This window comes from Phaseolus vulgaris, chromosome 11 (genome assembly GCF_000499845.2).
Source record: "Phaseolus vulgaris cultivar G19833 chromosome 11, P. vulgaris v2.0, whole genome shotgun sequence".
Lineage (NCBI taxonomy): Eukaryota > Viridiplantae > Streptophyta > Magnoliopsida > Fabales > Fabaceae > Phaseolus > Phaseolus vulgaris.
The window spans coordinates 40148328-40165517 of NC_023749.2; the positions used below are offsets into that span (position 1 = coordinate 40148328).

Consider the following 17190-nt stretch of genomic DNA (forward strand, 5'->3'; position numbering starts at 1 on the left):
CAATAAGAGGTGTTGTTTTTTATCAGAAAGTGTAAAAATAAAAGTTTTCTTCCTCAAAATAAATATACTTTTATAGTTAATGTCAGAGAAATATGGAACTGTGAAAAATTCATAGTTGTTTAAATTTGTTATAGCTTGATTTTAAAAAGTACTTTATTTAAATTATGAAAGTTGAGATAAATATTTAAATTCGAAATTACTAATTTTAATAATTTCAATTTGTTATAAATATTTTATTGAATTTTTAAATTTATAAAAGGTTTATTAATATTTATTAGTTTAAAATTAGTAATTTCAAATTTGCTAATTTATTTAAAAATTGTAATTTCTTTTGAATTTTATACTTTAAATAAACATTAGAAATATATATATTTTTTAAATTATATAGCTAAATGAAAATTTAGTAATTTAATTATATAAAAACTGCTATAATTTCCCTTTTAAAATATGAGCAATTAGCAATTAGCATTTAATAATTTAAGCAGTTGTTCTAAAATTCTCAAACTTCTTTAAAGCTTTTATAAAATTTCTATTATTAAAACAGTAAAAATTATGAAAGTAAATACTCTTTTCATTAATGAAAAATGGTGAATTTGATTGAATTTTGGAATTTAAAATTGTTTTTTATTTTTTAAATTATTAGAAAAAGGTTACTTAAGTTATTTTTGAGAATTTTTTTATTTTTTATTGATATGAGTTTCGTCTAATCATATATATATATATAAATAATTGATGGTCACAGTTTGCATAATTTCTGTACCACAATTCTGAACTTTTACGTGACTACCTTTGCAAAATAACTTTGTTTCTTATAAATGTAATAGGTTGGGTTCTTTATTCTTCAACATTTGAAAGCTAAGAGCTACACTTCCTTTTCACCAAAAAAAGTCACTTACATTATACCAACAAACCATGGCTAGCGGAAGCTTATCACTTCCAACTTCTGCCAATGGTGCAAAACCTCCCATCACTCGACCCACTGCAAATTTTCATCCTTCCGTTTGGGCGATCGCTTCCTTTCCTACGTTCCTACTTTCGCTGTATGTCATTCTTTATTTTCAATTTCTTTAGCTAAAATCATGTATTTTACATTTAATCTATTTCATGCAGGAAAGTGATAGCCACATTCAACAAGCTAAACTATTAAAAGAGGACGTGAGGAAGACTCTTGTCTCACCTATTGATCATAACAATTTCTCTTTTAAATTGAACTTCATTGATTCTGTCCAACGTTTGGGTGTCTCTTACCATTTTGAGCACGAAATTGACACTCTTCTATGTCAAATTTATGACATTTCAACAGAGGACAATAATATCATAGCTCATAGTGATCATCTTTACCAAACGGCTCTACTCTTTAGGTTGCTTAGACAGCATGGATACCGCATTTCTTCAAGTACGTCTTCATCAACTTTTAACCAATTTCTTTCTCAAAAACAATAAATTCTTCTGTGATGCTATTAAATTTATTGTTTGAGTTTGCTCTTTAGTACTAGTTGCATTGCATAATGAATGTCTTTGTTTCTGTCAGGAGTGTAGTCGAGTCAACTATATACAAACAAATCTAAACAAATTTAAATATTTTGATCGAATCAAATTTTGAGCTTTTCTTTGCGCAGATGAATCAGAAATGAGTTAATCAAGTTCAAGTTTGTTTGAACAGACCATGAGGTAGGATGCATGTCCGTATTCTTTTAAATAAAGAAAAACAAAAATAGAAAAACTTGTAAACTATAATAATTTTGGCTACAAATCTAACTATTGAAAAAACGTGGTTTGGGGACAAACTAGTGGAATAAAATAGTGAGTTTCTTACCTAAAATTAAGATAAAGTTAAATATGTAAGAGAATGACAAAAATAGACTCATTATATCATTTAGCACTTGCTCATCTTGGTAAAATTGTGCTCTAAAGGTGAAAAATACAACAATTTTATAAATATTACCTATGAATCATCTCATACCACATCTTTTATCTTAACTCTTCAATGCACATTTTTATAATGTAACTTTTAAAAAACAAATAAATCAAATTAAAAAGTGTGATTTAGAATAATAAAAATATGACATTTAATTATGGGTGTTTTAAATTATATTTAATTAAAGTTGTCTTTAATATATTAAACGATATTTAAAACATGGGTACTTTAATCTACAACTTTTAAATTGTAATATATTTTGCCTTAGACAATACTAAATGTGACTTAAACATGAAAAGGCAACAACTTTGGTATATGCACTATCAAAGACGACAAATTATAAACTATTTATATTTGAGCCACAATTTTAAGGTGTTGCCTTTAGAAATGAATAAACTACATTAGAATAAGTGTTGTTTAAACAAATAAAAATGTGGTCTTTTCTCAACTATAGAAATGAAAAGACAACATTTTTATAAATATGACTTATGAATATTATGGGTCACGGAGTATGGTACCACTCTTTATCATGACCTCTCACTCTTGGTTGCAATTCTTTTATCTCTCACTCTCGATATGTTTCGATAGTGGAATATCAATCACAGGTACATTTCATCAAGTTTTGTTAATATTATTAATAATAATTTTATTACTATTATTATTATTATTTTGATTACAATTTTTTTTTAGTTTAGGGTTTAGGATTTCTGAGTTATCAAATTTTTCTAACCTCTAACAAATATAATTTGACCTAATATGCTTTAATTTCTTTTAAATTATACAACACTATTATTTATCAAAACAATTTTCACTTTTAGGGTTTATAGGGTGACTGAAAACAATTTATGCAAATAGTTTTATATTAATTTGTGTAAGTCAATTGTATGGTAGTATCCTTATAATAGTTATATAATTAAATATATACCTTGAAATTTACACATGTTTATATTTCAAACAGGTATATTTTGCAAATTTCAAGACCAAACAGGAAAGTTTAAGGAAAGTTTAGTTGATGATATTCAAGGAATGTTAAGCTTGTATGAAGCAACAGGACTAAGATGTCATGGAGAAGATATGCTTGAAGAAGCACATAAGTTCAGTTTCGAGCAGTTAATGAAGTTTATAACAACCCAATTAAGTTCTTCTCATGCGGCACGAGTGCAACATAGCTTAAAACAATCACTTCGCAGATGTTTGCCTAGGTTGGAGGCAACATATTATACGTCTTTCTACGAAGAAGATCCATGTCATGATGAAAAATTGTTAACATTTGCAAAATTGGATTTTAATATGCTACAAGAGCTACATTTGAAAGAAGTTAGCAGCCTAACCAAGTAATATCTTCCTCACATATTTACCTTTCGTTCTATAAATTAATAAATATTAGTTAAAGATTTTTGGTTTTTTCTTTGGAATCTTAGTGTTGTTTTTTGTGATGCAGATGGTGGACTAAGGATTTAAATGTCTCAACCAATTTACCTTTTGCACGAGATAGGATCGTAGAATGTTCTTTTTGGATTTTAGGGGTCTACTTTGAGCCACAATATTCTAGATGGATAACAACAAAAGTTGCAGCTCTAGCTTCCATCATTGATGACCTCTATGATGCTTATGGAACCATTGAAGAACTTGAGCTTTTCACTAGTGCAATTGAGAGGTTAGGCACATCAAAATAACATCTATATTACAAGAAAATCATGTAGTAATTAAATTTAGAAATAAAAACTAATTAGTTACTATATTGACTAAATTAGATACTATTTTAGAGACTAAAAATTTATTGGTATTTAAAGTGGTTTCTATTATTAATAAAAATTTATAAAATGATTTAAACTGATATCTAAATTAGATACCTAGGTTTTACCTACTAATAGTTTAGATTCTAAATTAGTTACTAAAACACTAATAAAGACTAATTAATTTAGAATATAAAGTAGTTAATAGCTAAAACCTTAGTAGTTAATGGTTAGATACCAATTTAGAAACTATTTTATAAATTTTTATTAATAATAGAAACTACTTTAGATACCAATAATTTTTTTAGTTTATAAAATGGTCTTTGATTTAATCAAGTAGTAATTAATTATTTCAATCTCTAAAATTGGTTTCTATTTAATGATTTTTTTTAGTGATAGTAGTATATATTTAGCATAATTCTTCCCATATATAAAAGATAACTTTCTCAAGTCTAACAGGTGGGATATTTGTTGCTTGGTTGATCTGCCAAAGTACATGCAATTATGTTATAAGGCAATTTTGGATGTTTATGAAGAAATTGAGCTAGAGATAAAAAAGCAAGAAAAAGTATATTTAATGAAGTATGTCAAGAAAGAGGTAATTATAGTTTCATTAATTTTTTCTTATTCTTTATTCATTTGATACTAAGAAGTTAAATCAAATTTTATTTCCTATTTTTTTATTTCTATATTTGCATAAAAAAATATAAACGAAATGTCTTTTTTGCAGCTAATTTGAGTTGTATGGAGTATAGAAAATAGATATTTTTTTATGTACAATATTAGAGGTGCAAAAAATATTTTTTTCATCCAAAAACATCACCAATCCTATTTAATGACCAAACAAGGAATTTTGATTTACTACTGCTATGTGCAGTTGCCAAAATATGGAAATGGTACGACGATTTTAAAGTTGTAGTCTATGCACACATCGTCTATAATCGACATCCACACAATCATAGTTTATTAGACCATTATAGGCGATGTTTATGTACAAAACTGTCACATGTAGTGTATGTGAAACCTAAAATGTATTCTTCAATCTTTTTCTTATTGTTTTGTCCAAGTTTGATTTCGAGAATTTTTTGAGAGAGAACGACTTCGGGTTATGGAAACTTAAGATGCTGGAAAAATGTTTGTAAAGGAAAAGAAATTATAGAGGAACTCAAGAGTTTCAACGGTAACACACAACAACGATGACAAGAAGAACACGAGCAAAAAATTCAAACATGGGAACCCACTTGTTCAACACTGAAAATAGAGAAAAACTCATCAAGAAAGCACAAAAGTAAGAAAAACAACATAAAAACATTAAGGAAGGCACATTATAAGGAATGAGAACAATGACAACAAAGAGAGGTCACATAAAAGACAATAGTGGAAGTAACAAAAAAGAAAGTGCGAAGACAAAAAAGCTTGAAGTGGGAAATAAAAAACATATAGACGACGGTTATAACCTAATAACCGTAGTCTATATGATAGACACTGATATAGGTGACAGTTGCCTAAAAACCCTAGTCTATAGCGGCAATTATAGGCGACGATTGGCCACAAAACTGTAGTTTGTATGCTCTATTTTAAATAGACGATGGTTATAATTAGAACCGTATTCTATTTATTGATCTTATTTTCAAAATTGTCACCACATTTTTGTAGATGACGCTCCAACTTAAATCACTGTCTGTACACGTCGTAAAACTCTCTTTTTGCATTAGTGATTGTGGAATAGTTTCTCAATATTATATATCTGTACTTTTAATGCTAGGTGAAAAGACTAGTCCAGGCTCATATGGCTGAGGCAAGATGGTGTCATACCAACCATATTCCAACAATGGAGGAGTACATGAAAGTAAGAGGAATGTCAACTGGTTACCCTTTCTTGATTACCTTATCTTTCCTATGCATGGAAGATACAACAGAGGAGGTCCTTATATGGGCAATGAATGAACCAATAATTATTGCAGCTTCTACAACTATATGTAGAATCATGGATGACATTGTTGGAGATGAGGTATGTGCTAGACACTAATTAATTTCTATCAATTTAACTAAAAAGAGACTGTGACCAAGTTTTCTATGGGACTACTGATAAATTCACCTAATTTTACAAAATATGTCGAGAAGAAATAGTAATAATAGAATTATAATTTGAGTTTAAAAATAAACATCTTATTTATCTTATATAAAGAGTTGGCAATTGCAAAAATTTTAAAAATTTGAAAGAGGAACACTTAGTAATAATTTGGTAAGACCATTAATGCATCCTTTATGTTTTGTTAAATATTGATTTTTGTTTGGATTCATTCTTATTTTTGCTATTTTTATTTATGAAGTTTGAACAACAAAGAGAACATGTTGTTTCAAGCATTTATTGCTATATGAAACAACATAAAGTGTCAAGGAAATGTGCCATTGAAGAACTACAAAAGTTAGTTGAGAATGCTTGGAAGGACATAAATGATGCATGCTTAATTCCTACTCAAGTACCAATGACTTTTCTTATGCGTGCAGTCAACTATGCATGTGTGATCGACGTGCTTTACAAAGATGAAGATAACTATACAAATGCAGGAGGGATAATGAAAGATCATATTGAATCTTTATTAGTTAAAAAGATGTCCCTGTAAGCTAGAAGCTTTGGTCTTCTATAAGTTATTGTTGATCAATTTTGGTCTTTTATTAATTACATGTTGATTGAATATCGCTTTCAGATTGTTCGACAAGCCAATCAAAGAACAAATATTTATAAAAAATGAAAACTTCTTTCAATTAATAAATTTTGGAAATAACAAACATCTTGAAGGAAGGCGAGTTGCTAACAAGCAATTCCAAGCAAATTGAACCTAAGGTTGCATGGTTTGGAGGCAACCGAATATGTAAATGGATGGAGGAAGTGAAGAAGTGAATCGGTGCTAGTAGTTTCACATAGAAACTTGGAGAGATAAAGAACTACTTCATGGTTCTCCTAGCCTAAGTTGACTTGAATTGTATCGAAGAGAAAGTTGAGACAAGACAGTAAATAAATATAATTTAGGCAGAGTTTCTATTAAGAAGTGAACTTTAAGTCTAACTCAATCTTATAAAACCGGCTTATTTTTTTTCTTTGATCGGTAATAAATAAAATATATAAAAAAAGACACTTCAGGGGTGTTCCAACCGTTATACAAGTCTTTGACCCAGGTAGGGCAATATCAAACAGGAACGAGTGAAAGTGTAGATAATTAGAGTTAACTACATTTTTACAAGCTAAAAAATACACTATAAAAGCATATGCATTTAGGCCATCGAGCCTTATAACTTTTCTATTTTGTTGCTCAATCCCTACAAGATTTTGCACCAGTTCTCGTTGCAACAATGGATTCCTTCAATAGCTCTTGTACCGACCAATCCTCGGATGTCATTGACTGCTAGTAATGGTGGGCAACGTAAGCTGGGTCCCACGAGCGGCATGGGCCAGTGTCTCGTGAGTGACGCAAGCCAAGGTGCTGAAGAGTGGTCAGGCGTCGATCGCCAGGATGTGCTGATGTGTCCTCGGCAACAGAGTGAGGGCGATGTGACATCGGACATCGGTGAATCAAACAACAGAGCTGGGCCACGAGAGGTGGATCCCAGACAACACACCAATTATCAGTAGAGAGAATCCTAGATCACGAGGAGCCCATGCGTGTGGTGAGAATAGCGCATTCAGGCACGACAAAAGTAAGGAACCACTGGAAGTGCTAAGGTCCATGAGGGTGACGTTCCAGGGGTAAGTTGCATGCATGACATGTGAACAGCTAGGGCACTCCTAGGACGGATGTCCCTAGAGATTAGGTGCACAAGTTGGTACCCAGGTGGTCATCCCGTCAGAGGTTGCACTCCAGTAAGGGAGCCTTACGCGCTAGATTTCCCTAAGAGTGGGTGATAGCGGCGTTAAAGCATACCCTTAGAAACCTTAAATGCGGGTAGCGGAAACCCTAGAGTATATAAAGGGAAGTAATGAACCTAGCAAGGTACGCAACATATATGCGATACACACACAGTTTACACAGAGCTTTTACAGCTAAGAGTTTTGGTGTTTCCTGGCCCCAGTATTGACTTGAGCGTCGGAGTGCAAACGACCTCTAGGGCGCCCCTTTGTCTTTCCAGGTTTAGGTGTTTGATCGAAGCAAAGCACGAACGAAGGCAGAGAGAATTGGGCGTGTGATCTTTGTTAGACGTACTAAGGCAATCGAGTCAAACGACAGGAACAACTCTGTTCTTCCAACATCTTCCATTCAATTACTGCTATCACCATCCATCTCTGTTACAGCCTCATCACAAATCTTTCTTTGAGTAAGAGTTGTGCACCCCATCAGATCTTGAAAATTAGCTTGCACCAGCATCACTTATGCTTTATCTACAAATTGGCTTAGCAGAAGAAATGACAGCGACTCACATGGCATATAAGAACTGATATACTTTTTCAAAAAATAGATAAAAACTGCTTAATTTGTTGCATGCTTGCACCTGATCCTATTGTATACATATGACCTGTATGTGTTGCTTCCATTCATCCATCATCCTCCAGTCTAGCACTGCTTCATCCACCTATCCTCACTTCCTTATAAGAGATGCACTTCTCCTTCTGCAAACTCATGGCATCTCTGTAAAAACACTCTATATAGAAAGCTATGTTTGCACTAAAAATCCAAAAATCTAGCTTCCTTGCCCTTCGTTGACTATGAGATCACACACCAGAAAAGGTTGTTCTGCATAATAGGGAGGAAGATAGGACATGAGTGCCATTGACTTTGCTTGTATATATAAGCTGGAATTTCTTGACAAGTTCTGACTCAGCATAGACTCTTATACTGGAGCTGCTTTAACTGCATACAGAGACAGTCCCCAAGCCTGCATTTCCCTCTTTTCAACACCACCCATACATCACCCTTTGTGATTGTCGCACCATCAACTGCTTCTGATATGCATTACCTAAACAATTATGCAACAAATGTTAGAATTTAGGTCTAAACAAGAGAGGGTGAATTGTTTTCACAAGATTTTCGCAATTGATTTTGGTCTAAATAAGGTAGAGTGAAAAGTTATGAAAAATCAACCAATTGATTTTCTATTCAACTCAATAAATTTATGTTTTGAGGTTATTTTCAGAAAATCAACCTGTTATTTTCACAAAACAACTGGTTGTTTATACCAACAGAATATGAAACCAAGTTAAAACAGTCTATAAGAGTAAAGATAGAGAGAATCACACAAGAGGTTTTACTGGTTCACTCTTAACCAAAAGCTACATCCAGTCCTCATCTACCCACTGAGAATTCACTATGTAATTAAACCTAGATTACAAAACACACACCAAGAGTGATGATGTTGAACCCCTCAAGAACATACACCACTTCCGATGTGAGTTAATTTTAGATCGTTCCATTTTAGAGGTGACACTTTACTAATGATTGAGATTTTTAACAACTATATGGTGAGACCTAGGGAAGATCCCCACTGGACATGAACTTAACCAAGTGGTTAAGTAAGTGTGAATGCTGCTTGGCAATACGACAGTTTCCATAAACACTTTTTTGAAACTGCCCTATATAAGAATGTTGAACATGAGAGCTTTGATGTTTCAAATCCACATGAAGTTGCGCTGCTTTTTGGATTGGGTTTAGGTTAGATTGTTTAGAATCTTGTAAAAGATCAGTTCTTAATCCTTGCACAAAACTTGACCAATCAGTTTTAAAGAAACAAAGTGTTTTTCAAAGCAAAGGGAAAACCACCAATTGAACCATCGATATAATCAGTTGTTTGTCACTTAGCTGGCTTATAGGTTTTGAAACTGTTTTTTGAATTGGTTATGCAACTGCCTGACCCATTCAACTGGTTAAATCGTGGTTTCAACCGATTAAATGTGTGTTTTCATAACAATTTGTTTTTGAAAACCTGTTTTAACTATTTTGATGTGAGCAAAACTGTTTCAGTTGATTAAAACTGCCTTAAACGACTAGGTTTCAAGTTCTATAAATGTAGCCCTTCTTTCAAAGCAAAAACAACAAGTTTTGGAATTAATTACCAGTTTTGAAAGGTGAGAATGAAAATATTTATGCATTCAACTAATAAGAGTATTTGGGAAATGATTGAAAACGGTCCCTTTATACCTCAAGTCAAAAGAGATGAGGTTTTAATTGATAAACCTTCATCTGAGTGGACTGAGGCTGGAAGTATAAAAGCCAAGTTTGACTGGATTGCCAAGAATATAATAACCTCTGCTTTGAGTTGTGATGAATTTTTCAGGTTATCACTGTGTAGCTCAGCAGAGGAAATGTGGGACATCCTTGAAGTCACACATGAGGGGAAAAACGATGTCAAGCGAGCCAGAAAGCATGCTCTTATTCAAGAGTATGAACTCTTTAGAATGCAAAAGGGAGAAACCATCTGTGATGTGCAAAAAAGGTTTTCTCGCATTGTGAATCATTTGATGAGTCTTGGTAAGATTTTTGACAAGGAGGAGTTGAACATCAAGATACTAAAATGTCTTGAGAGATCATGGCAGTTAAAGGTCACTGCCATCTCTGAATCAAAGGATCTAACACCAATGATCGTTGCCTCATTGTTTGGTATGCTTAGGGAACATGAGCTCGAAATGAATAGGCTTGTTGTCCAAGAAAGTGAGGACAAGCACAACAAGGGCATAACACTCAAAGTGCGCAATCACAAACAACAACCAGACTCAAGTGGAAGTGATGAAGACACCATGAGTCTGCTATCAAGGAAATTCATCAAGTTCTTGAAGAAAAGAAAAGCTTCAAAGAGGTATGATTCTAAAAACCTAGTGATTTTAATATTAACAAATACACTTGCTATGGTTGTGGTGAACAGGGTCATATCAAGGCAAAATGCCCCAATAATGAAGCAAAAGACAAGGTAGATTTCAAGAAAGAGAAAAAGGGAAAAGCCAAGAAGGCATATGTGACATGGGATGACAATGAAGTATCATCCTCAAGCTCTTCTGATGATGATGGAGATCAAGCTCAAGTGGACATGGAGGCCAATCATCAAGAGCAAGAAGAGGTTGAGGCTCAAATGGAGGACGCTCATGGAATTCAAAGCCCACCTCAAAGGCTTACAAGGAGCATGCTCAAGGCTTTAGGAGCTAATGGACGTTTGTTTTCTCTTTTTGTAATTTCTTTGTTTGAAGGTGCTTAGAGGGAAACATTAGAAACCTCTTTTGTTATAGCATCTTTTAGTCTTTAGTTAGGAGTCTTAGGGGGGTGTGCGTTTAGTAGAGAGGTGTAGGAGTAATAGGGAGGTGCCAAAGTGAGAGAGGAAGTCACACCTTCCTCATGCTTGGCGCCATTTTCATGTATTTGGGGGGAATTTTGAATTTAATTAGCTTTGCATTTCAGCACCTCTAGGCTATAAATTAAGGTGCTGCCTTTGTATTTTTCAGATTTGAATTTTGAATTACAGAAACTCTACTCAATTTTTGAGAGAGAATTGGAGAGCTTTGTGCCTTCCTCACTTAGTCTTATCTTGAGAGTTCTTTGGTTACCTCAAGTGGCGGCTTTGCACACTCATCTTGGAGTCTCCATCCTCTAAGTGGCTTGATCATCCAACCATTCCTCCATCTTCATGAGCTTTCTCTTCTCCTTCCTTCCTTCTCTTGTTATGTTCATGTCTTAGCTTGATTCTTTGCTTTTTCAGTTCGGCATTTTCAATTCCTTTGTGTTTTGCTTCGGTTCATTTCATTTTCTACCGTTCAACTTTGTTTCTTCTTCATTTCTAGTTTAATTGTTCGGTGCAATTATGTTCTTATGCATTTTGTTCGGTGCCTTTGCCTTTTCACTCAATTTGTTTGGTTCAATTTGACAATACATGGAACTTCCATATGAGTTTGGGTTTTGGTACTAGTCTTGGTGAGTTCTTGATCATAGAACCTTGATCCAATTCTATTTTAAAGTGCCTATCTCATATCCAACTCAAGATCATTCCTAAGAATGTCAAGAATCATTCATATTGTGCTATTGGAATCATATCAAGTATCATGTAGCATGAGTTCACCATCCTCAAGTAAAGGTAACAAATATTATCAATTGCTTGAAGCTTTTAATGAAACCCATGAAGTGGCTAATCCAATTTTGAAGATGTTCTTGCATCTCAAAAATGGGTTTTTGGAAAAGCTAGTTTAGGTTTCTATCCTCAAAACAAAGGAAATGGGATTTCAAAACCTTTTTCATCTATACCAGAAAATAATCGGTTAAAAGGTTGATTCAACCACTTGTTACATGCTTCTATTGCATGAAGAAAGGCCATTCTGTTAGGTACTACAAGTTTCGAAAGTCTCTAGTTCCTATAGGCATTTTTAAATGGATTCCCAGATGTTTTGATGGTTCTAAAGACCGGTCTAATACAAAGGGTCCCAAGTTCTTTAAGGGATCAAACCTTGTGATTTAACAAGCTCTCTTTTGCAGATTTTTTGACTTGAGTGAAGGGTCCGAAAATTCAGGTCCTCAAGAAGATCTCTGTACATATCAACATGTTGTTCTTTCTTTTCCTCAGTTCTAAGCTTTTCTGCAGTGTGCCAAAAATACTTTTTGTGTTGAGTTATGGCTGGAACACCTTCATCTGCTAAAAGGATGAAGTCCAGAGTTGTTAGAAGTGGTGGAAAGCTTGAAGGATGGTTCTCAGGAGATACAAAACTCATCAACAAATACCTACATGAAGGAAAAGTGTGAATACACCAAAGCTTGTGTCCATCACTTGGATGAAACGGCAAAATCTGTCCACTGTGAGAAGCTTCCTCAAGGAGCAAAGTTTGAAGAGATTTCTTGAGCTAACTGGAAACATTTATCCATATTTAGTAAAGGTATTCTACACCAACCTCAAGTTTGATAGTAACTCACTTGTTTCTCATATGAAAGGTATAAACATGGAGATTACCAATTATGTGTGGTTGATTGTGATCGGATTCAAGTACTCTGGGCTGAGGATCAACAAAGACTGACTTTACTCTTGATGTTTTTCCCTTTGGCAGTCATTCTTCAAATCCAAAAGTGATTCTTGGCTACCAAGGATCCCTACAATAAAAGGTTAAGAAGCAAGATTTGGTCCCCTTATGAATTTGGGTCCAATGATTTTAGTAGGAACCTTAGAAACCTCAACAACCCATTTCAAAAGACCTTTAGGAAAAGAAAACCTTCTAACTATGCATAATTTAACCGTGTGGCCTTTTTTCATGCTGTAAAAGCAAATTTCAACTAGTTGTTTCGACAAAACAACAAGCTATTTTTCAAAGAAACTAGAAAAGGGTTTTGAAACTGATTTGTTCTTGCTGTCTAGGTTAAATCCCAGTCCAGCCTTTCCAAATAACACAATTTTATGAAGCAATAACAATTTCCAGATTTAATTGGCCTTTGGAAAACTTGTCCACAATTTTTAAAAGATAGTGAACCTTCTTTTAAAGTGATTCAAAATTTTCACAAAATCTTGAATCAACACACTTACAAGAAGAGTTTTGGTAAATCATTTCCAAGTTTTCAAAATCAGTTTTTGAATTGTTTAACTCTTCTTCTAAGGTCTTGACTCTATTTTCCAACCAGTTGTTTAACCCTTTCAACCGGTTATTCAAAAAGGTCTGCCTGTTAGCTTCCTCATGAGTTTCTTTGAAGGCAACAAGAAGTTTACTATAGTTTTCAAATTTTATAAAAGTGTTAGAACTTACACTGCTGGTTTCTGAATGTTCCTTTTCCATCAAACACAAATTGGCTTCTTCATCTTCCTTTGATGATGAACTTGAGGATGAGTCATCATTGTCTTGCAAAGCAATGTAGGCTCTTCTTGATTTGCCTATCTTTTCAAACTTCATGTTAGCCCCCTTCTCTTTACTCTCATTGTTTGGACAATCAGCCTTGATGTGACCCTGTTTATCATATCCAAAAGAAGTATAGTTTGTAAAATTAAATTCATTGACTTTCTTGCTATTATACTTGTTTGATGGTTGATTCTTGTCCTGGTTATTCTTCTTCAAGAACTTGTCAAACTTGCATGTGAGCAATTTGAGAGTCTCACTATCACTAGACTCATTTGAGTCTTGATCACCCTTTTGACCAACAACTCTTAAAGCTATGCTTTTCACATGTTTTTCTTCATTTTCTTGGTCATTAAGTGGGTCCATATCAAGGTCATGCTCTCTTAGCTTTCCAAAAAAGGAGGCAGTGGTCAATGTAGTCAAATCCTTGGATTCTAAAATAGATGTGACCTTTGGTTGCCAAGATCTATCCAGCATTTGAGAATCTTGATGTTCAGCTCCTCCCTTTCAAAGATTTTTCCAAGGCTAATAAGGTGATTCACTCTGTGTCTGAATCTTTTCTGCACATCTGAGATGGTTTCCCCTTTAAGCATATTGAACACTTCATATTTCTTGGTTAAGGCATGCTTTCTTGCCCTCTTCACATCAGTTGTGCCTTCATGAGTAACTTCAAGGATATCCCACATCTCCTTTACAAATGCACATTGAGAAATCCTGAAAAATTCATCTGAATTCAAAGCAGAATTGATAATGTTCTTGGCAATACAATCATATTGAGCCTTTTTGTTTTCAAGCTTAGTCCATTGGGACCAAGATTTTTCAATAAAAACATCATCTTTTTCAAGCTTAGGTACAAAAGGACCATTTATGATAGCATCCCATATTTCTGTATCGATTGATTCACCAAAAATTTTCATTCTTACCTTCCAAAATTGATAGTTTAGTCCATAAAAAAAGGTGGCGTGTTTATAGATGGACTCTGCCCAAAGGGTAGTTTTTCAGCCATTTTAAAAAAGATTTAGGATTGAAACTTGAGTAACTTTCAAGAACTCATCTCCTGATGTCAATTGTTAGAATTAGAGGCCTAAACAAGAGGGGGGCAAATTGTTTTCACAAGTGTTTTGCAAAGAATGAAGGTACAATGAAAAGTTCTGAAAAATCAACCAATTGATTTTCTGTACAACTCAATAAAATTTCTATTTTAAGTTTATTTCCAGAAAATCAACTTGTTGTTTTCATGAAACAACTGGTTGTTTATACAAGCAAAATATGAAACCAAGTTAAAACAGTTTATAAGAGTAGAGATAGAGAGAATCACACAAGAGGTTCACTCATAACTAAGAGCTACATCCAGTCCTCAGCTAACAACTGAGAATTCACTATGTAATCAAACCTAGATTACAAAACACACACCAAGAGTGAGATCTTGAACCCCTCAAGAACACACATCACTCCTTGGCAACACCATTGTTTCTAGAAACACTTTTCTGAAACTGCCCTGTACAAGAATACACATAAATACAATGTTCAAGAAGAAGAGAATAGAATACAACTGGGTATTACAAAGCTAAAGTTCAAAAGTATACAAAAGCCAACCCTATTCGAAACACTTGAGATGATCCAAAGCTCTTGAATTCTTGATAAATGTGTTAAGCAATCTCTCTTTCTTAGAGTCATGAAAAGAATATCAAACAACCTTTATATAAACTCAATAAAGTAGTCAAAACTGTTAGATCAGAAACCAAAAGCTATTTCAAGCATTTAAAACCAGTTCAAACCACTTAATAGAATTTTGTTAGGAAAACAACATGTTGTTTTCCAAAAGAGTCGATTGAAATAATTTTCCTGTTAAGGTTTTCATAAAAACAACTAGTTGTTTTATCGAAATAACCGATTGTTTTTGTTTGACGGTAAAGACAAAACAATGCCAAGCTTTTCCAAATCATTTTAAAAACCACTAAGTGTCAAACAACAGGTTGTTTCGACATTTCAATAAGTTGAAATTTCATAGTATTTTAGAAAACACATATTTTCAAAAAGATAAAGATTCAAATGAGCTTGGATAATTTCAAGAATAGAATTAACAAGTTAAAAAATATTAGACAACACACACACACACACACACCAAACAGCAAGGTGTTCAAGATTTCCACATAGATTTGGATGCATCAAAGCTTCTTGTTCAATAGCAGAGAGAAATGACCAATACTGTTGAAGATGGGAGCTTTGATGTTTCAAATCCACATGAAGCCTGAAGCTGTACTGCTTTCTGGGTTTGAGTTTAGATTAGGGTGTTTAAAATCTTTGTTAAGATTAGTCCTTGATGTCTACACAAAGCTTGATCAATCAATTTTAAAAGAAACAAAGTGTTTTTCCATGCAAAGGGAAAACAACTGGTTGAATTATCGAGACAATCGGTTGTTTGTGACTTAGCTGGCAATGAGGTTTTGAAACTGTTTTTTGAATTGGTTATGTAACTACCTGACCCATTCAACCGGTTAAATCGTGGTTTCAACCGGTTAAATGAGTGTTGTGCTAACAGATTTTTGGAAAACCTGTTTCAACTGTTTTAAATGAGAACAAAAATGATTTGAAACTGTTTTTTTTTTTTATCAGCAATAAATTAATAGAATAAAAAGAGACACTTAAGGGGTGTCTCAACCCTTATACACAAGACCTTCATAGTTTAAACAAACAGCAATACAGAACAGAGTTAAGGATCACTTACCACTAGAACCCATAAACTATAAAGGCTTCCCAAACCAGAAAAATTGATTAGCACATACACCAACAGAAAACAGATTGCGTGAAGAAGAAAAAAGAAACTCCCTCCCACCCCTTTACAACAAGACAAAGCCATTAACAACTTAATTAGGACCAAAAACCACGGTAGTCCCAGTCACAGCTGTAGACCATGCCCAGATGATTTGAAACTGTTATGTTGCCTTAAACAACTAGATTTCAAATGCTATAAATATAACGTTCTTTCAAATGTTTTAAGTAGAAGTTTTACACTCTGATTTGAGATCAAAAAGAGAGATTGCAAACTGTTTGTTAAAGAAGTTTTCCAAGTTTAGCAAGATTGCTTTTAAGCTTTGCTGTGGTTCAAGAACTGGTCATAAGGCTTCTGGTTTTCTGTAACTCCAGGTGTTTTCTACCCTTACTTAGTTTCTTGTAATTGTATTCTAATATTGAAAACATGTTTGTAAAATCCTATTAAGTCAGTGTGATTCTGGCTTGAGGTGTTTGCTAGTGCAAAGAGGGTGAGTAGGCTTTGTAGGATTCAAAGTCACCTCTTTGTGGTGTGTTGTTATAATTTGTGATTAATTACATAGTGGAATACTCAGAGATTGTTCTGAGGACTGGATGTAGCTAAGGGTTGAGTGAACCAGTATAATCTATTTGTGTGAATCTCTTTATCTCTTAACTCTCATAACTATTTGTGTAAATTCATTTTTTGCTGCTTCTATAAACAACCGGTTAAAACGTATTTTTAACCGATTAAAATTCTGAAATAGTTTTCTGAATCATTGTTTAATTGTCTTCCTTAGTTGTTTATCTATGATTGATTGGTAAAGATTCATTCTTAATCAAATATCTGCGAAAAGCTTTTATAAACAATTCACCCCCTCTCTTGTTTAAGCCATCAATTCTAACAAATACTACACTGAGCCTAAGCATAATCAAAATTGGAATGGCAGGATAATCATGCACCCTTTGTACATGTGTTATACCATTTACGGGTTCAAAATCAA

The 17190-nt window shown here is 33.5% G+C and overlaps 1 protein-coding gene and 1 pseudogene across 1 annotated transcript; one reads left to right on the forward strand and one right to left on the reverse strand.

Moving 5' to 3' along the window:
• Positions 1 to 840: 840 nt before the first annotated feature.
• Positions 841 to 6357, forward strand: LOC137831645 ((-)-germacrene D synthase-like; annotated as a pseudogene).
• A 7512-nt stretch (positions 6358 to 13869) lies between these two features.
• Positions 13870 to 14352, reverse strand: LOC137807362 (uncharacterized). Its single transcript, XM_068607977.1, has one exon. It carries the CDS (start codon positions 14350 to 14352, stop codon positions 13870 to 13872), a length of 483 nt encoding a protein of 160 aa, XP_068464078.1.
• Positions 14353 to 17190: the final 2838 nt, after the last annotated feature.

What these genes read in the sequence shown, in the direction of transcription:
- LOC137807362 (XM_068607977.1), bottom strand. Translation starts at nt 14,352, where the DNA reads ATGAAAATTTTTGGTGAATCAATCGATACAGAAATATGGGATGCTATC.